The 21942-nt window shown below is 40.1% G+C and overlaps 1 protein-coding gene across 1 annotated transcript in view; it reads left to right on the forward strand.

Annotated features, from left to right (window-relative positions):
* Positions 1–751: 751 nt before the first annotated feature.
* Slc5a1 (solute carrier family 5 (sodium/glucose cotransporter), member 1) overlaps positions 752–21942 on the forward strand; it is a gene marked incomplete in the record, with an annotated part of 78178 nt that continues 56987 nt past the window's right edge. Inside the window, 2 exon segments of the mRNA XM_013520495.1 lie at positions 752–1072; positions 6183–6254. Coding sequence (XP_013375949.1) covers positions 938–1072; positions 6183–6254 — 207 coding nt within the window.

Consider the following 21942-nt stretch of genomic DNA (forward strand, 5'->3'; position numbering starts at 1 on the left):
AAGCTATGTATTATGTAATAATATGCAAATACCATGTAAATAGTTGTATTTTAGGGAAGGATGGCAAGAAAAAAGTCTACACATGTTGAGCACAGCTGCAATTTTTTTTCCTCTAAAAAATTTCCAGCAGCCAGTTGGTTGAATTTTCTGAATGCAGAACTCACAGATACTGAAGAGGGCAGACAGGGCAGGAAGTGGCTCCCAGTAGGACCTTTCTCCTAGCCTCGGTTTCTTTCTGTTTATGGTGGGGTAACAGTGCTCCTGGGGGCTGCAGAGTGTGAGAAGTCAGGAACACAGGAAGGTGAACGGCTATGCCCGTGCCCAACAGACGATTGTGCTGAACTTTCCCCAGCAGCATCCAGCACTGACAGTCTTCCTAAGGATGTTCTTCACAGAGAGCAACTTGGCTGGGTGCTCGGAAAAGCCTTGCACCCATGTCACACAGGGAGAGGTAAGTCCCACAGAGATCACGGGACTGGCAGAAGGTCAGGCGGCAGGTGACCTGCAGCCTCTAGGCTCTTGGCCCCAGGAGCCCTGGTCCCTCTGTGGAGTCACTGCTGCTCTGCCCGGGTGGGACCCCGTGGCCAGGCAGGCGTGGCAGCCAGGCAGGATGCCCGCGGCGGGAGCACAGAGGGCCTTTGTGCCAAATGGGCACCACCCCCGGCCGGCCTCTCCCTGCTCAAGGGACAGACTACCTGCGCGGCACGCCACCACCCCGCTGGCAGTCCCCGCGCCAGTCATTCGGCGCTACCAGCCCAGAGCTGCTCCCCGACGGTGCAGCGCAGCACAGCGCAGCGCAGCGCTCCGGCGCGACTGCCTCGCTGCCCCACCGTTGCGGGTCTCCTCCCTCGGGGAGGGCACGGGTTTGATTATTAACCCGGAGGCTGCATAAAGAGTGAGCGGCCTGCGCGGACGGGACGGACTCAGCGCCATCGCCATGGACAGTACCACCTGGAGCCCACAGGCCACCACCTCTTCCGAACCTGTGCAGTCCTACGAGCGCATCCGCAATGCCGCAGACATCTCCGTCATTGTCATTTACTTTGTGGTGGTGATGGCCGTTGGGCTGTGGGTATGTGAAGGCGCGGGGAGGTGGGCTGAAGGGGCGACGGACCCCGGATGGGGTGAGAGAGGGCACACGGAGAATTGATGGGTGAGCTGCGAGGGGGCGGGCGGGCTTGCAGCTCTGTGGAGAGGAGAAGCGCCTGGAGACGCTTGAGAGGAATTCAGGGGCATGGTGCGAGGGGCAGGGGCAAGCAAGGACGAATGGACGTCAGACGGCTGCCTGGGGGAGCTCGCCAGGAAGGCCGGAGGAGGATCCTGGAGCCTGTGAGCAGAGAAGGGAGGCGGAGGATGGCAGACGGCAGGGGAGCACAGGGACCGGAAAGCTCCAACTTGGAGCCTGCAGGGAAGGTCTTCAGGCAGGTGACTACTGTCCTGCCTCTTATTTCTCCGGTTTCGGAGGGGAACATTGTAGAGGGGGAAAGCCACAGCTGCTGCCAGAAGGTGGGGTTAGGGGTTGGCCGACTAGCGCCCCGGTCCTGGGGTGCAGGGGAAGGTTTTCCCAGAGGCGGGAGTGAGTGAGAGATGGAAAGCTGGGTGGAGCGGGAGGAGGAGGAGGAAGACCAGAGGGTGGCTTGGTGTCAGAGAGAAGGAAGTACAGGTGTCTCTTCTCGGGACGCTGGGCACACACCAAACCAGAGAAACTTGTTCTCCGCAGCCTGGAACTTGGAAAGTTCATTTAGGACAGACTCTGGCACACCCACCAACTAGAAGAAGTGTTTTAAAAGTGTGCTAATATTCCAGCCGCTTCAAGTGACAGGCAGAAAGAGGCCGTCATGCCAGCAGGTGGTTGTTCCACACTTTTGACTCAGAGAAGAGATGCGTGGGTGTGAATCCTTCCCTAGATGCTCACCTTTTGCAGAGATTTAAGGAAGTGTAAATAAAAAAAAAAAAAAAAAAAAAAAAGAAGCTGTGGAAACCAGATGTGGCAGAGAGACTCCCCTAGTGTCACACGGGGTCAGTGTTGCTGGCTCTTCCTCAGTATTCTCAGCTTCACCAAAAATGTCCAGCTAGGAGCCAGAGTACTTGCTTAGTATTGGCTTTCACATGGTTCAAATAATGCAAGATAACTTCCCACAGCCTCAGTTTACCCAAGTTTACAATAGATACACTGTATCTATTCTTATGACTCTGCAAGGATGTTGCGAGATTCTGCAGAGATGAATCTGAAACCTGTTTATGGACTCTATGGATAATTAAAAACAAACAAACAAACAGAGGTACTATTATCATTTCCTCCCTAGGATATGACCCTTTGTCCTTTCAAGTAAAATGGGTAAGGTGATGGGTAGTACATCTTCACAAAAAGCCACAAGACAGGGGAAACAGGAATACCAAGCCCCATTTTATAGACAAGGAAGTCGAAGCCCTCTGTAGTTGTGGTTTGCTTAAGATTTTGTAATAGCTGGGATTGTTCCTGGAACTCAGGTGTCTTAACTCCTAGTTTTCCTTAGCACCAGGGACTCTGCCACTGTATCTGCCTTCTTCACACCCACCCTATCCTGCTTTTTATGTCCTGGAGCCAAGATGTGAATCCATCATTTTGCTAGCCCTCCTCTACTGCCCTGTTTCCCAGACAATCCCTAATTATCTTGGTTTTCATAACCAATCTCGCTTTAGCCCTGCTGGTCCTGAGGAGGTTCACACTTTTTTTTTTTTTTTTTTTAAATGGTGTTTGCACTTTTAAATGGCTGTGAATTAGAACCGCTTGTCCTGTTAAATGCTACTTAACAACCTTGTTCGTGTTTGTCTGCATTTAATCTTCCGCTTTAGTCAGTGCCTCTGGACTATGTATTTATTTATTTATTTTAAAGAGAAAGAACAAAAAACCCCAATCAAAAAATGATACAGAATTTCAAAACAAGATAGTAGGAAATTAAGAATGGCTATATTGCATATTGTTATGTTCAAAGTAGTTGCTCAGCTTATAAGATATAGGCATGGAAAACTGATCAAATAATATAAGCACAAACTGTTCCTTTTGATGAACTAATAGGAATTAGTAGTATAATTATCTCAGCTATCTTGTGTATATATGTATTTTTTTACATGCTAGATTTCTTCCACTCAACTCCTCTTTTTAGCTATAGAGGTATCAAAAGTGATTTGATTTAGGGATGGACACTCTGACTGTTGTGTGATCCCTGGGCTGAACAGATAGAAGGGTCCAGGACCATTGAATTTCCTCCATTTAGAAAAATTGCCCACAGCCAATGTCCCTCTGTCACCATCCCCGTCTCTTCCAACATTATTTGTTCTGTCTTATACTCTTCCAACTTCTCCTCATTCAATCATATTTGGGGCTTGAATGATAACTTCTTTGGTATTTGTTTCCATTTTTCTTTTACCATCTCTCAGTTCGCTCCCTGGGAGATTTTATATCCTTTTAAACTGAATCTTATTTATTAATTATTAATCTGATCTTATTCTTGGTGGGAGAGTTCATTAAGCTATCCTGCAACCCCTTAAACCATATTAAAAATAATGGTTTATGGGCCAAATCTGACCACGGAATGTTTTTGTATGGGCCACAAGTGAGGAATGGTTTTCATATCTTTAAGGGGTATGAAAACAAAACAGGACAAAACAAAATAAAACAAAATGTCAGACTGTATGTATCTCACAAAACCTAAACTATTTACCATCAGGCCTTTATTCTTTAAAATATGACTGTATCTTCTGAAGTCATTACGACCCTTATCTTATGCAATCATTTGAACCAATGGCATAACTGTTGTGTGAACTGGAATGGCCTCTGGAGAGCTCACCCCTCCTATTTTACAGATAAGGATCAGAGATGGTGACAGAAATCATTCAATACCAGACCTACAATTAAAATCCAGATTTGATGATGCTAAAGCCAATACTCTTTCTACTATTCTTCCTTTCACCCTCCCTAAGACAAGATCCTGTCTGGAAATACTCTCTTTACTGGCCTGTCTACCACTGCATCACTATGACCATGTCCAACTGATGCCAAATTCCTTCTTTCATCACATATTTTCATAAAGACAGAGGGTAATGTTGGTTGACTTCACATTTCTTCTTTAGATCATTTGACAAAATCATTTTGTCAAGTTGTCAACAGCTTTCACTTGCATACTTCCAACAGAAACTCTCCCCACTGACCCCGTTCCCATCTCTGGACAGCTCTAACAAAGAGGAAATCCTTCCTGGTACTCAGCCCAACCCTGGCATCCCAGGACTTTCCCCATTTTGTCTGCTTATGCCCTGTGTAAGTTGTGCTGAGTAACCGTTCCACTTTACATGTCAGAAGACAATAGGTCATGTCTGAACCTTTTTTGCATCCACCGCTTACAAATCTGTCTCTCATCTAAATAGTGTTGAGTTCCTTCCTTTGCTCAATAACATCATTATTCCACTGAGAAAAGAACAAAACCAAAAACAACAGTGTTGTGTGACGCTAACTGCACTTCATTTCCCTTTGAAGTTTACAAATACGGGACACTTTTATCTAGTAGTAGAATGAGCAGGTGAATTTAATGGCATTTACAAATGGGATCTGCAGCACTGGAATTTTCTTCGTGCATCCCTTGATCATAAAACAGTGCCTTTCTATGCACAAGCTGTTTACTAAGCCTCATGAGAGGTTAAACACTTGAAATGTGCAGGGAGTGTAAAGACGGGATCGATATCAAAACATATATGCATTGAAACTCAATATTTTGTAAGATTAATAGGCACTAATAGAAGGAAAAAATGCAAAAAAAATGTAATATAGTGACACAAAGTGAAAAAAAAATGAAAGAACTTTGAACAAGATATCAGTAGAATTCTCAGCTGGGTGTTGTAGCACATGCCTGTAATCCCAGCACTTGGGAGGCTGAGGCAGGAGGATTGCAGTGAGTTCCAGGCCAGCCTGTGCTACATAGTGAGTTCAAGTTGAGCTTGGAATAAATGGGGAGACTCTGTCTCAAGAAACAAAACAAAACAAAACAAAACAAAAAACAAAACAAACCAAAACCAAACCAAACCAAACCAATTAGACCAAACCAAACCACCACCATCACCACCACCACCACCAACAACAACAGCCAGTGGGATTCTCTAGGTGTTTGGAGTAGAGAGAGGGTACTTGAGGAGCAGAGAGTTGTAGGGGAGGTTTCCCAGGGAATGTAGAGTCTGGACTTGCAGAGAAGCGAGGTTGAGGACTCTCAAGGGGAAAAGATCCAACGCACACACACCTCTCCTTACCTTTTCTCCACAGCAAATGCCTTTCCTGAATTATTCTAGCGCCCTATTTTAAGTCCTGCTCTTGCATTCTTCCTCTAAGCTCCTTGCTTCTGAGATCAACTACAAAAGGATTGTGTCTGGGCCCCGAACCAACTTTTCTTGTCCCGCCAACCATACTTGGAGGGTATCCACCTTCTCTGACTCAGAATGACCTTCAGAATGGCCTTTTCCTAGATGGTTGCTGGAGCCCGAATCCTTGGGATTTATTTGTTTCTGGTCATCTGTTTCTCTGTGAAGTATTTCTCTCATCCTTATCCAAAGGAAACCCTCCACCCCATATTTACTGTACTTGTTACAATATGTTTTTAAGTAATAATTCCAGAAATCTCCTATCTACATCCTCAGGTAAGAAAGATTTGAATTGAATTTGAATGTGTGTAGATGTTTGTGTATAATATTTATTATGAATGCTTTGCATTTTTATAGCATTTTTCATTTTTTTCTGGAAACAGTTTTATTGAGATGTAAGTCACATACCGTACTGTATGTTTAAAAAGAATGTTGCTTCATTACGTACTTGACATGCTTGTAAGAAAGATGAAGTTCCATTTTCCCCTCTTTAACACACAAACGAACAATTCTAGAGGGAGAGACTTGCTTGAAGCTATGAGGTAAGCTAATTGCAGAGCTAATACCAGGGCAAGTTGTCTAAACTTTCGGAACCTCAGTTTCCTTGTCTGTCAAGTGTTGGTCCCTGCCTCCTTCCTCTGAGCACATTGAGGCTTCAGGGGAACAGGAATGTGACAGTGTTTCAGAAAGAGGATGGGGTAAAAGAAGATCCCAGTGTGTGGGGAAGTGTGTGTCCTTCTAGCTAGCAAGGTCACTCTTCCAGTTTTCTATTAATTTGTTGGTCCTTTCTTCCTCAGGCTATGCTTTCCACTAATCGTGGGACTGTTGGAGGCTTCTTCTTGGCAGGCCGAAGTATGGTATGGTGGCCGGTAAGTTTTCTCTGAAATACTATTTGTTTATATATGCTTTAGGAACCCATTTTCTTTTTGACTGTGGGGAGTGGGAATTCTTTCTGCTTATCTAGATCCTTGATAATAGGTCTTGATAATAATCTTGATAATAATCTTTCTGCTCATCTAGATCCTCGATAATAGGTCTCAAGTTTACCAGGTATTGTGGGTATTCTTAATCTTTTGTGTTAAGTGAATAACCTTTATTTTATTATTTTATTTTATTTTATTTTTTTGTCTTTTTGAGACAGAGTCTCACTATGCAGTTCAGGCTGGCCCTGAGCTCACTTTGTAGCCCAGGTTGGCCTCGAACTTGCAACGATCTTCCTGCCTCAGCCTCCCGAGTGCTGGGATTACAGGCATGCACCATCATGCCTGGCAAGTGAATAGCCTTTAAATAATTAAAATTTGGAATCCTCCAAGGATTAGAGGAAAAAACTGCACAGGAGAGCAGTATGGAGAAACAAAAAGAACCTATCCAAAGTAATCTTGGATAAATGTGAGATTCCTTTGTTTGTCTTTTTTTTGGAACAAGGCTTTGCTATGCAGTTCAGGCTAGGCTTGCACTCACTTTGTAGCTCAGGCTGGCCTCGAACTGTCAGCAATCCTCCTGCCTCAGCCTCCTAAGTACTGGGATTACAGGTGTGCACTACCACCCCTGGCTCTGAGCTTACATTTCTTTAGCTATACAATGAGATTGATAATATTTACTTTCCAGGAAGGTAATTAAAAGTGAGACCTCTTATAAGATGGAAAATCAGTAACTAAAGCTCTTTCCTACTTCAAGTCTCATGGAAGAGAGATTTTGTCCTATTCTCCAGCTTTTTATGCAATGTCTAATAGGTAGGAGGCCTTTGATAAATATTCACTGAATAGATGGAGACTCAGCTTTTTTTAAAAAAATTTCCAACTGCAATTTTTCTCTGGATGAGGTTTTTTCATCTCTTAATAGACTTTATATTTTGTTTATTTAAGTAGTGTTTTATCTAACATAAGAAGTATTTTACCTAACACTTGTACAAAGGCAGAACTAACTCAACAAAAGGACATGTGCATGGATGGGAAAGAAACTAGGACATTACTTCCTTCATATCAACACAGGCTTACTGACGGGCTTATCAGTTCAGTCCAGTGACCATTCTGATTTGTTCTCGCTGAAGCAATTGGTTGAATAATTTGGCCAAAGTATGTAAGTCCTTGGGCTTAAAATACAAGATTAACTGATTAAATATGGGGGTAATGAAGCATACATAAAAAGAACAGGGAGTGTCAGCTCTGAGTTGAATGGAGGAAGAGAAGCAAGAAATAAAGACAGTCACTGTTATGATATGCCCAGCCCACAGAGAATTTATCAGGAAGTCATACCACATCCTTAGTTGGTGTTTGATTAACTATTTTGGGATAACCAGTAACCAGTATTTTAACAGTTGCTTGGGTTATATCTAAAGTCATTTCAATATTAAAAGTTCTAACAAGTAAAAGTTATATGTATTTACAGTGTATAATATAACATTTTCATATATGGATACATTGTGAGATGATTAAATCAAATTAATATATACATCACCTCGCATACTTTTTAAAATTTATTTTTTATTTTTATAGTACATGTTTGCAATATATAAGATTACATTTATCATGGGGACATAACATATCTTAATTCTTTTTGCGGTAAAAATATTTAAGTTTTACTGTTTTAGCAATTTTTTCCCTTCCTTCCTTCCTTCCTTCCTTCCTTCCTTCCTTCCTTCTTCCTTCCTTCCTTTTCTTTCTTCCTTCTTTTTCTTTCTTTCTTTCTTTTTCTTTCTTTCTTTCTTTTCTTTCCTTTCCTTTCTTTCTTTTCTTTTCTTTTCTTTTCTTTTCTTTCTTTCTTTCTTTCTTTCTTTCTTTCTTTCTTTCTTTCTTTCCTTTGTTCTTCCATCTTATTGAGACAGGCTTTCTCTGCATAGCTCAGGCTGGCCTTGAACGCATTTTGTAACCCAGGCTGGCCTCAAACTGCAAGTAATCTTTCTGCCTCAGGCTCCCAGTGCTGTAACCTTGAGGGATTACAGGCATATGCCACCGCACCCAGCAACTATGTTAGCAAGTTTTAAGTTTACAATACATTATTATTAATTAGGGTTCACTGTGTTGTATGATAGAGCTCCAGAATTATTTCATCTTAACTTTGTAACCTTTAACCAGCATCTTCTCATCTGCTCCCCGCATCCCTCCCTACCAGCTTCTGACAACCACCATTCTATTGTTTCCATTCTTCCCACCTCTTAAGATTTTATACTAAAGTGGAGCCATGAAGTCTTCTAATCTACTCTTAAGGTGGCCAAGATACTGGCTAGATGCTAATCTTCCTCTTAGTCTTTCATGCAATCTCTTTTTATAACTTCTATACTTAAAGTATAAGCACATACATTTGGATACCTCCTTTCAACTCTGTGTCAGGGTTTTTGTGTTCTCATGCTCTGGACTTTGATATTTTCCTCAAAGCAGGCATGGAAGAGGCAGCTCTGATGTCAAAGCTGAAGACAAGGTTGAGGTTGTTCTTTTAGAGTTGCATTGTCCAATATGGTAGCCATACCCTCATTAGCCTTTTAATTAGATTTTAATTAGGTCAAATTAAAAATTGCAGCCGGGTGTGGTGGCACACACCCATAATACCAGCACTCAGTAGACTGTGGCAGGATGATTACTTGGAATTTGAGGACAGCCTGGGCTACATAGTGAGTTCAAGGCCAACCTGACCTATATAGCAAGAGCTTGTTTCAAAAAACCAAGCAAATATTAAAAATTGCCTGCTGTGGTCACATAGCCATATTTCAAGTTCTTTATAGCCATTTTTGGATAGTGCCTACCACCCTTAGTTTGCACCCAGCTCACCTTTTTCTCCTCTCTCTTACATGACAAGAAACACACTACCTTCAAGACAAGCCATTGCACTTCTAGATAGCTTTTTCCTTCTACTGATTGTAATACAGATATTAAATTGTATTTCTTTATGTACTGATGTACTGGAGGTGGGACTTTAACTTCTCATTTCTGGGTTTTGGAAAAGCCAATGAGAGACGAGGTGTGGAGCAGAATCATCCTTAGGAGATTTGCATTTTGGACTAGGCCTGGGAATGCATCACATCTTAACCAGAAATGGTGTCTTTCTTCCTGGTAGTGTCTGACTTTGGGTTTGGGCAAGGGCTGGTTGATGAAAGGGATTAACCCCACCCAGAGTAGGTAGGAGTCAGTGGTTTTTGTGGGGTTCCTAAGGGGTGTTGTTTTCCTTACACGTGTCTCTAGATTGGATTATCCTAACTGAACATGGTATCAAGTCTGGTTCTTTTGTGAAGAAGTCACTGCTTCCTGGGTGAGACTGACATTCAACGTTCTTTTCCCCATCCATAGTTTCCATTGAAGCCTTCTTAAGATTTTGTGAATGGTTTGTATATCTGTCCATGTATCAGAATGATGTGAGATAACCAAGTACAGCATTCAGCACTCTATTTGCACAGTGCTTAATAAATGAGGAGGACATTAAGAAACGGAGAGAAGGCCAGGAGTGCTGAGGGACCTTCCCCATTTATCATCTGCCTGGCGCACAGTACTTATTAGTGCTCAGTAAATGAAAACTAGCTTTTACCTAAAACCATTGTGGGTGATTCCCTTAAAATTTTCAGATTGATTATATGAATAAATTAACACGATTCATATGTATATTAGAGTTGATGATCTATAATAGTATAAGTAAATATTCATATAAATCATGTTAATTTATTTAAGTGGGTTGCATCTTATAATCAGTCAGTGGCATGCCCTAGGTAAAGTGGCAATATTTTCTCTTTCTTTGTGCTACGTTGTATGTCTTATGCTGGCTTAGGTGTAATACAATAGGTTAGCATTCTAAGGTACTGCTTCTCCTACTCTGTTAACCACAAAATATGGTACCTGCAAAAATACTTCTGAGGCTATTCTTCTCTACCTCCTAGAAACTCAAGTTTTATTTTATATAAGGGAAATCTGTTAACATTTTATTTGAGAGCAAGGTTCCGCTGACTTAATAAACTTTAAAAATGGGTAATTTAAAAGAAAAATAAGCACAGTGATTTTCACTCTAAAATTTAATTGTTTTAAACACTACAGTAGTGCATACCTATAAGAAGGAATTAAAAACACAGCATGTAAGAAAATATACATCTAAGTACTTTCCCTCCAAAATTGAAAAATATTTAAAACAGCATCAAAATTGCACTTATACATTTTCATATGAATTAAAATATGAAGTCTGTTAAAGCTGTTACTGGTCAATAAGGCCATAACCAGAATATCAGTTCTTAAACGTACTGGTCCAAGGCGCCTGTCACAGAGGCTACAGGCTCTTCGGAGCTAACATTTCTTGGCCTGCTCTGACAGAAACCTTATAATGGAGTCCATTGGCCCCCCTTTTTTGGTCTTTAGCTCAGTTTCTTTGTGAATAGGCAGCCAGAGAAGCTCCTGAAAGAGAGTCCTAGGGGATTTCAGGAAGGGAGGATTTACATGGACCCCGGTTAGATAACTGAGGCAGGGAAGGCTTGGGAGTAACCCAAGAGAAAAGTAGGAGAAAAATCAGAGCTCATAAAGTCTGAAAGGAAATTGGATAGGGGAAAGTTTGGTCTAGGTAGTCCTAGGTAGACTTGAAAAGAGTGCTTATGATGATTAACGGTGAAAATCCAGGAGTTCTGGGAAAAGGGCAGGATCCTACAAAGTTAGTGAGTTCCAGAGAAGAAAACAGATTGTACCTTGGCCTGAGGATAGAAGTGAGGGACAATCAGAGGGGTGGGGCCAGTACTCCAGGGCTGAAATGACAAGAAGAGTCAGCTTACCCAGGGAGCCAGGAAGGGAAGCCCCAGGAGCCTCAGTCACCTTAAGGCGAGCCAAGCCAACTCAGCTGAGTAACATGAAACTATGAAGGTATACTTAAATAATTGTGGACCGGTTAGTAACTCAGGATTCCCATTTTCTGCGGCATTGTGGTTTGGCACCTTTAGCTAACCTCTGCTTGTGTATGGCACTGTGATGATTATTTAAGAGATGTGGGAGTAGGAAGGCCAGGAATCTCAGCAACTGACCTGTGAAGGGGAATTCCTGACTTCCTGGCTAGAGGAAGCAGAAATTACTCAGAGAAGTGAGGCCCCAGATACACAGTCCAAAGGAGACTTTTCTTTTGGAGAGGAATTTGATCTTACCTGTACATTAGCAGAGTCAGCTTCATGGGAAGAAGTGTATCAGAGACAACCCCTTGATAACCTTCTTCTACTCAGACATAAACATTCCAAAGGGCAGGGAGTGGGAACTGCATAATGAGCCAAAAGACTTGGTTTATTCCACTTTGTGATACTGAGCAATTCATTAACCTTTCTGAGTCTCAGAGAGTATCTTCATAATGCGAGACAGTCAGAGGAGGGATCTCAAAGGCTCTTCCAGGACTAAAACTCCAAGGCTGTATACCACAGAGAGGGAAGCAAGCACAGGAAATGGGTATGCCCCTACTAGTACCTGGAAGATGTCATAGCTGTGTGTCTCTCAACAACCAGAATTTCTTTTTTTGCTTTATTAGAAAAGTATCAAAAGCCATATATCAATGCTTTAGGGCAAGTACTGACTAACTTATCCTGTAAAGGACCAGATAGCAAATATTTTCATCTTCGTAGCTATGTGATCCGTGTCATAGTTATTCAGTTGTGCTGTTGTAGGACAAAAGCATCTATAGTTGTGGCTGTGTTCTTATAAGATGTTATTTACAGAAACAGGCAAATGTTTGAGGACACATGTACAGTCTGAGAATAGTGCCCAGTAGTAAACCCTCGTTTGTAGCTCTTTTTTTTTTTTGTTTTTTTTGTTTTGTTTTTTTTCCGGTACCGGGAACCGAACTCACGACCTTGTGCTTGCCAGGCAGGCACCTTGCTGCTGAGCTAAATCCCCAGCCCCGTTTGTAGCTGTTAATATTCTTTTTTGTTCAATTGGGAACTTTTGAAAAGACTGTCACTTATCTGATTGAATTCTCAGTGATCTAGCTTTTACCTATAATATGGATGATGATTAACTCCTTGGCTTACTCAAGTTCATGCAAAGATAAGAACGCCTTCTGTTCAGGTTATTCAGGTCTTTTTCTCTTTGTCAGTTGAGATGGAAATTTATGAGGCCAATAGATGGAGTCTAAAGGTTAATCTGAAAACCAAGAAATTCTTTTATTTAAGGCTGACCAGAGACCCTGATTAAAAAAAGTATACCTGAAGAAAGAGGAGATTCTCAAACTTTAAAAACCCTCTTGAGGAAAATATACCAGATTTTATCTTTAAGTCTCTAAAACTTAATGATTAGATCAAAGTTCTCTCACTTTTAATGCTGCCAGAGGGCTCAAAGTGTGTCTTGGAATAAAGCCTGACAGGCCTAAGATATAGGTGGGAGCTCATGAGTCAGAAAGGAAGGGAAAGAAACAGAAATGAACACTCAAGTGGCGGACAGCATGCCAAGGGAGAGAGCCCCAGGAAGAAGTAAGAAGGAAGGATAAGTAGTTGGCCCTACAAACGTCTGGGACAGCTGACTCCTGCCTTTGCTGATTCTCAAGTCCATTTGGCCCTTTCTTCCTGTTTGGATTGCTTTCCATTTGCAAGAAACCATCTGTGCCTTATTTATCTGGCTGCTCTGTGATGAGGGCCAGCTCTTCATACATGTTTTAAAAATCCATTACAACACCTATTCTGAGGCTTTGGACTGCAAGTAAACAGTTGACAAATATGAGCTGAAATAAAGAAAAGGGACAGAGAAGAAGGACATGGCTCCAGACCCTCATGCTGGCCCCCTTTAGTTGTATCACCTGAGACTTCGATGTTCCACTCCCTGCTTCTGTGCTCACAGTGGAGGCCATGCTAAGAACTTAGGAAGTGGCGAGGATGTGGGGTCTAAATCAAAGCTTTTGCTCTAACCTTGTTCCAAATTTTTGTACCTCTGTCCAGAGGATGGGGGGGGGTTGTTTTATTTTTTTAGGGCTCATGATAGTAAAGAAAAAGCCTAGCCTTCAGCACAGAGCCTGGTTGCAGCCTATGTTGGACCTCCTGGTAAAGTTTGGTGTCACCATGCTTTTTTTTACTATCTCAGGCCATTTAACTTTCCCCAGTTTGAATCAAGATTTTACAAAACATGGCAGTTTCCATAGCATTTATCTCTATCCTCTTTGGTGAAAGGCTTTTTTTTTTTTTCTTGTTATGCCAGTTCCAGCCTTGCTGTTGAATAATCCAGTCTCTTTCTTCTTTTCCTCCTTTTCTTCTTTCTTTTTCTCCTCTTTTTGTTTCATTTTATTTTCCTCTTCCTCTTGCTTCTCCTTTTCCTTCTCTTTTTCACTGCTTTCTCTCTTCTTCTTTCTCCTCCTCATCTTCATCCTCCTCCATTTTTTCTTTATGTAGCTATTTTCCTCCCATGCTTTTTGTCATGATCCCTCTGAGGAGCTTCTTTGATTCATGCATAGTGTATTTCGAGCATTCTTTCTATTTCTAGGCATCGGTTGACTGGTGTGTAGCAAAGATCTTGTTACCTAGTTAGTCCCTAAGCCTGTGGCTTCTCTTTTCCTACAGGCTGCACTCCCAGGATCAGAACCATAGTCAGAGACAGGAAAATGTAAATTATAATCAAATGATTCTACTTAGCTGAAGTAAGAAGAGTGCTAAAATTATTGACTAAGATGAAGTTTTTGCAGCCACATTAGAAATATCTCTGGGCTTTCCTTATCTACCACTGGCATGTGGTATACTGCAAAGTGAGTCAACCACAACTGTTTGTATCTTTTTGGATAAACTTTATATTAGGGAAGTGATTTAGAGATAGAGTTAAGAGCATAGACTCTGGAGCCAAGGTCCATTGATTTGAACCCCAGTTCCATGCTTTCCTACCTGTGTGGCTTAGCTAAGTTATCTTCTCTCTGCGTCAGTTTTCTCAATTGCAAAATAGAGATCATTGCACTTAGGTTATAGAATTGTTTGAGGATTAGTTAGTACATATAAATATCTCAGAGAAGTATGCGTTAGTGCTACCTGAGTTGGTTATCATCATTGTTGTCATCATCAGCATCATCACCATCATATTTCATCTCCATTTCTTCCTCCTTAAGCTGTGAATTTAATCATTTATCCATTTGTTCATTCAGCTAGTTATACTTTGTTACTCTTTTATTCTACAACTACATGCTTTTAAAAATATTTTTATTAGTACATGTTTGCAGTACATAATGATTACATTCATCATGGAGACCTGGTACCTGTACATAACACACTTTAATTCTTTTTATGTCCCCTTCCCCTACCCCCTTTTTACCTTCTCTCCATCTCTTGGTCCCTTTTCTATTTTCACAAGATGTATCTTCTTGTTTCCTATTATCTCTTTTATTTTGCCCTTTATTCATACTTTAGGTTTCTTGTATAAGAGAATCCACGCAATATTTAAGCTTGTGTGTCAGATTTATTTCACTTACTTAACATATGGTCTCAAGATGGATTCATTTCCTTACAAATGACTCAAATTTATCCTTCTTTATAGCAGAGTAGTACTCCATCAGGTATAAATACCATATTTTCTTTGTCCATTCATCTCCACAGCTACATGTTGACTATGTCAGGTTCTGGTAGGTGCTTCTATATGTCCATATATGGAGTCTGCCAAAAAATGCATACACACTTCAGGAAAACAAAAATTTGTATAAATATTTTAGTGCTAAAATTATTGAAACATCATGAGATTAATATGGGTTGCCTTTGGCCTCTACAATTACAATAGCTGCTCAAAGTGGTGGTCATTAACTTCCAGGCATTTATTAGTGCGGTGAACTGCTGCGTGGGTAACCTTGGTCCATTGGGTTTACCATATTCCCAAATTCTTCTCTAAGGACTGGCAATGTAGTGGGTTTCAGGCACTCCATGGTATCCCCTATGGTCTTCCATACAATAGTAACACCATCTATTGAAAAAAATCATACTATTTTTCTTTTTCTGAAGTGTGTATACAATTTTTTTGTGGACTCTGTATGTATGAATGTCACTCATGTTTTCATAAAATACATGCCAAAGTATGAACAAAGGGTAAGTGTTCCAGAAGGAAACATATTTGAGTCAAGAGTGGTGGGTGGGAAGGAGAAGGCCCCTCCTTAATTTATGTTTGCCTTTCCTAACTTACCCTGTTGGAGAAGGTTAAAAGTCTAGACCTTTCTGAGGACTGGAATTTAAGTTAAGACCTGAAGTGTCAGAAAGAGCCAGCCCGAAGTGAGACAGGTTAGAGGTGATGGATACACCAGCTACCTTGATCTGAAGGTAGATTGTGTACACATTTTGAAATATCACATTATACCTTGAACATATGTACAATTATTAAATATGAATTAAAAAATAGAGAAAAAGAACTACGCATGTGGAGATTGGGGGATAATCAACCCAAACAAAATAAACAGATCTGAAATATAAAAGACCTGAAGTACAAAGGGCGTGGAGTATTTGTAGAATTGAAAGAAGACTAGTGTGGGAGAAATACAGCACATTTAGGCCAGGCCCTTTGAGTGAAGGACATTGAGTTGATGATTCCAGAGTTGGGGCCATCTAGTTTGGTGGATGGCTTGTTTCCCAGCCTCCTTGATCTCTAAATGCCACCAGAAGACCTTACCTGCATTTTGTGCCAAAACTGGTGGGAAAACACCGGCTTTGGGCATTATTTCCTGTTTCTCTGGTATTTTGGGTAGGGAGGGATGTGCATTCAGGTAATGAGTCAAAGATAACCATTGTCTGTGGAGACACAAGGTGACGTAGAGTAAACACAGATTATGACAGACTGTGGAGCACAGCTTATGTCTAAATATTTACCAGCATTTCAGAAATAAAATATCCTGAATATAAGAGCTCCACTTTATTTCGGTCCCAATCCAGGAAGTGTAATCCCTGAGAGACAGCAAGGGCCAAAGGTTAAGCCTTTCCAAACTTACCCTGACGAAGAAGGTTAAATATCACACAGTTTCTCTTATATGAAAAACCCAAAATACGAATAATTTAAAGAGCAAAATAAAAGATCAATGGTAGCAAACAAGCAGGTAGACATTTTGCAGAGGAGAAATGGATCTAGGGATGTAGAGAGAAGAGAGGAGGGGGAGGGGAAAGAGAAGTAAAAATGGATTAAGGTGAGATTATGTATGTACACTTATAATAACTCCCCATGATGCAATATAGATTGATTATATATTGCAAGCACATACTAATGAAAACATAAAAATAAACTTTACCTGTTGAGAATACATCTTACTCAGGGGAAGGAGATGTTGATCAAGGATAAAGTTCCTGAGAGGTCAAGGAAGGAACCTGAAAGAAATCATGATACAGATGAGCACATGCTCTTCCTGAGTTTACAGGGAGAGGAGCATCTCACCTCACTGTGCCCCTTCAGGGAAATTTAGAAGAGGGTAGCTGGGAGAAGAAAGAAGTCACTCTGGTGCTGGGGACTCTCCTTATTTACCCTGTATTTCAGTAACCTTTGACTGTGGCATCTTGGCAAGTCCCTCTGCTCCCCTGCTCCTTAATCTCCTCATCTGTAAAATAAAGATGGCAATAATATCAATTTTACAGAACTTTCATGGCCATTAGATAAGATAACATGAATAAAGCACATGGTCTCATGCTTGGAGCCACTGTAAATTTCGTGATCCTCTTTCCCTTCCTTATGCTCCACAAATGAGACTCTCAAAGTGAGGCAGTCAGAACAGCAGTATCAGCAAAACCTGAGCCTTTGTTAGAAATACGATTTTGTATGTCCGTAACGTAGAACTACTGAATTAGAATAAGATGGGAAATTGGCTTTAATCACCCTTCCAGGTATTTCTGATGAAGGCCGTCAGACTAGCAAATAAAAATAAAGGATGTTCGGTTAAATTCAAGCTCCAGACAAAGAATACACTTGTAGTAAGCACATCCCAAATGTTGCACGGGACATACTTATTGTAAACAACTATTCATTACTTATCTGAAATGAAGATTTAACTGAGTATCTTATATGCTGATGTATACTGAAATTTGAGAATCAATGTCAGGAGGGTATTCCGATGGAGAGGTCCAACACAGCCCAGAGAAGAGATGGAAGGCAAGCCCTGGCGTCACCTGATGTCCTTTAAAGATAAGGACAGAAGTAGGGTGCAGAGGGGTGTTTCCAGAGTTCTGGACATTCTGGGTATCATGTGGTCCGTTAACAAGGAAATCAGCTTCCTGAAATTAGTGGAGTGCCTTTTCCTTTAGAGCTGTCGTGCTTCCTTGAAGAGAAAATAACATCTTTGTCTTTTGCAGGAAGCCCTCCATAAAAATATAGCCTGTGTAAAAACATTATCAATATGCTTCAGAATATTCTTGCCTTTGTGAGGCAAAACTTTCCTAAAGGTTTCTTACATTTGTTCCCTCATTTAAGCTTATTGACACCTTTATGGGGAAGCCTAAGGGATTCTTACCCTCAGCTTACAACGGAGGAAACTGAAGCTTAAAGAAGTAAAGTGACTAGTTCAAGGTGACAGAGTTTGGTATGGCAGAGCCAAGATTAGAGCCAGGTCAGAAGGCTCCCAATGTACTTAGAAGGAGTGGGAGAAAGAGCGTCTATGACATTTAATTTTGCTTTTGATCATTATCATTTACACAGAAGGGTGTATATCATTAATTTCATTTTCAAGAATTATCATTTACAGAGTACTTTAAAAATCTTTTATAATTTTTAATTGGCATGGAATAATTGTACACATGGAATATGGTGTAATATTTAAATATATGTATATAATGCTTAGTGATTAGGTCAGGGTAATTGGGATATCTATCATTTCAAATATTTATCATTTCTCTGCTATTTCAAAAAATCCTTGTTACTAGCTATTTTGATGATCACAAGCAAAGAATGCAAGACTTTTTCTGTGCTACCGGGAATTGAACTCACAGCCTTATGCTTGCCAGACAGGCACTGTGCCACTGAGCTATATCCCCATTCCCCATTACTAGCTATTTTGAAACAATATACTGTTTTCAAATCCATTGGCTGTCTCTGATTGCGAAGCTAGGACCACATACTTGTGACATTTTCTATTTTTTTTTAAAATTCTTGACCTCTGGGTTAGTAGACCTCTGTATGCACAGTCTGTCTTACTTTCCATAGAGTGTTAGAATAAAAATAAAATTACTTTATAGGAACCAGGCAGTGCTACATGGTGGTACATGGCTGTGATCCTAGCACTCTGGGATGCTGAGGCAGGAAGATTGCAAATTTGAGCCCAGCCCAGGCAACTTAGCCACTTAGGGAGGCTAAGGCTTAGGGAGGCTTAGGGGTCTCCTTATGTAAAAATTTAAAAAAATAAAAAAAAGTAAACTTGAATCACTTTCTTCCTCTGGGCTATAATTTTGTTTTCATTTGAAAGTAAGGGGTCAACTCTAATAATTTCCAAGGTAATGCCAGCTTTAACATCAGACGAGCTGGATTAAGAAATCTATTTTCTATTTTCTGTTACACAAAGCATAACTGTAGTAACATTCAGCGCATTTTAATGTCTCTCTACACCTTCCAGATCAAATATAAAACTTATCTGCTTCCAGGCCTTAGGCTCTGCCAGGGAGTCAGAGAGCTCAGGAATTCTTGTACTTTATTGCTAAAGATTTTAGAGGATTATTTCCTGATTGTAAAATTATACAAACTCATGGTAAAAAGTTGGAAAAGTAGAAAAAAGTAAAATAAATGCAATCAGTTTTCTTTTCCAAAGGTAAGCTTGGTTACATCCGGATATATTTCCATCAGTTTGTGCACACATACAGCACACACACATGCATGCATTTATTTTTTATATATATGTATTTACTTTTCATAAGCATGTATTTAAACATTTTGGGGGATCATATGGTATATAGATTTATATGTTACTTTTTATTTCACATTTTATCGTGACATCTCTGCATGTCATAACAAATTCTCCAAAACTACCATTTTAATAATAATTTTAGTGGTTGTATAATATTGTATATGATGGTTGTATCATAAATATGTGCCTTAACTTATCCATTTGTTTTCCTGTTGTTGGTCATTTATGTTTTTCAAGTTTCCCCTATTATAATTAGTATGACAATGAGCACATTAATGAAATCCATATATAAATCTTTGTCAGCATAGCTGATAATCTGATTAAAACAGAGTCCAAAAAATAAGACCATATGGTGGAAGAAGACAAATTTTTAATTAAAAAGATATAAAAATAAAAGAGAGGGAATATTTACTTGCTAAAACCAACTGTTATCAATGATAAAACTTTTCCTTTTTTTTTTGGTACTGGGAATTGAACTTATATCATGCTTGCCAGGAAGGCACTGTGCTGCTGAACTAAATCCTCAGACCATAAGATTTTCCTATTGTATGGAATAGAACCTGTAGGATCAGACCTTCCTTGTGGTCTTGTTCTTACTAATGGTGAACTTAATACATTGCCAAACTGAAATCTCCTACAGATACGTTGTAGTCTCTAATACTGGGAGTTCCAACACCCCCAGCAGATGACTAAAACCATAGATAGCGTCAAACCCTACACATACTGTTTTTTCCTGTACGACACAAATTAAATGCCTATTTCTTCTTGCTCTTCTTTTCCTGCTCCTGCTACTCCTCTTCCTCCTCCTTTGTCTTTTTTTCTCCTTTTGAGACAAAGGTCTGCTATGTCAAACTCGCTTTCTAGCCCAGACAGGACTTGAACTCATAATTCTCCTGCCCCACCCTTGTAAATCCTAAGATTATAGGCATGTGTCACCATACCAGGACGGCCTTTTCTTTTCTTTAAAGAGCAAAAAAAACCCCACAAAATTTCAAAACAAGATAATAGAGTAACAATGGTTAATACATTGCATATTGTTATCTTTAAATTAATTACTCAGAGTACAAGATATAAGCATTTAATTGCCCAATCAGTATGAGCACAAACCCTTCTTTTGAACTTTTTTCATCTTACACACTTTATCAAGCTCTGTAGCTGCAACTTTTGCAGTTTGAGGTGTGCCAGCACACTAACACGATTTTTTTCCTTATTTATAATTTTACAGATAGGAGATTTGTTATAATTGAGACATTAGCATCTTCAGATTATATCTATTTTGATTCCTTATTGATTTAAGAATTTTCACCTTTTCACTTAAAGGAAGCACTTCATGGTTTCTCCTACTCTTATACTTTAGGGCCGTTGGTAGGTAAAAATAAGTTATTTGAACATAAGCACCGTGATATCATGACAGTCAATTTGATAGCCAAGGATCTCGCTCTGTCTTTGAGTGACTTCAGTGGATTTTCATTGGAGGTGTCTCAGTAACTTTGTTGTGACCTAGGGATGTCTGGCAAATCTTTAGTTGACTGGGCCTGCTAGTTCCAGAGTCTCAGAAGTGAGATGGTCAAAGCTTGTTGAAATCCATGTGCATATGTTGACATAAGACTGAAGTGATAGAGTCTCCTACTGGAAAGGATAAATGCCATGGTTAGAGACCTTTAAAACTCTGGAAGTAAAGAAGTGGATTTTGGAGAGAGCCTCTTTTTTATTTTAAAAAATAAAAGAAGGAAAACATATTAACAGACAGACATCCATTTACATAAGAATAATGTAAACAAAACAGAGTTACAGACAAAGTTGTAGGAAATTAACTATGGTTGTTGTATTACTTATTGGTAACTTCAAAGTGGTGTCTCAGGAAAACAAACATAGATATACAAGATTGATCAAACAAGTAATCATTAACTGTTCCTTTCTGTAGAGCAATAGAAGACAGTAGTACAATTATGTTAGCTATACTGTATATACATACTTACATAATTTCCCCTACTTTCCCTCTGTTTTCCCACACCCAAGTTGCCCTTTACTTTTGAGCATTTTCCTTTCCTTTCATAATGTCTATCATACCTCGTAGTTTCACTCTTTTAGGTTCTTACACTAGTGAGACAATACATGCAGGTCTGATTTATTTCACTTATGAGTATGGTCTCTAGTTGTGACCATTTACCCATAAAAGTCTTGAGTTTATCTTTCTTTATAGCTGAGTAATATTCCATTCTATAAAAGTACCACAATTTTCTTATCCAGTCCTCAGTGGATGGACATTTGGGTTGCTTCCACAATTTAGCAATTACAAATTGTGCTGCTATGAACATAGGTGCACATATATCGCTTTCAGATCTTCTGGGCAAATGCCCAGAAGGGGAATAGCTGGATTGAGTAGGACCTCTAGACCTAGTTTGTTGAGGCATCTCCAAACATCTTCCACAGTGGTTTCACCAGTCTGCATTCCCACCAGCAGTGGAGAAGAGTTCCTATTTCTCCACAGCCTCACCAGCATATGTTATTGGTTGATTTCTTAATGCTAGCCATTCTTACTGGGGTAAGGTGGAATCTCAGTGTTGTTTTAATTTGCATTTCTTGAATGACTAATGTTGTTGAACACTTTCTCATGTATTTATTTGCCATTTGTATTTCTTTATCTGAGAAGTGTGTACTCATCTCAGCTGCCCATTTTTGGTTGGGTCTTTGAATTTGGGGGGGCTGATTTTTTTTAATTCTTTATATGTTCTAGATAGACGACCTTTGTCCGAGGGACAGTCAGCTAAAATTTTTTTCCCAGTTTGTGGGTTTTCTTTT

The sequence above is a fragment of the Chinchilla lanigera genome, unplaced genomic scaffold, assembly GCF_000276665.1.
Source record: "Chinchilla lanigera isolate Chin_1 unplaced genomic scaffold, ChiLan1.0 scaffold00054, whole genome shotgun sequence".
NCBI lineage: Eukaryota > Metazoa > Chordata > Mammalia > Rodentia > Chinchillidae > Chinchilla > Chinchilla lanigera.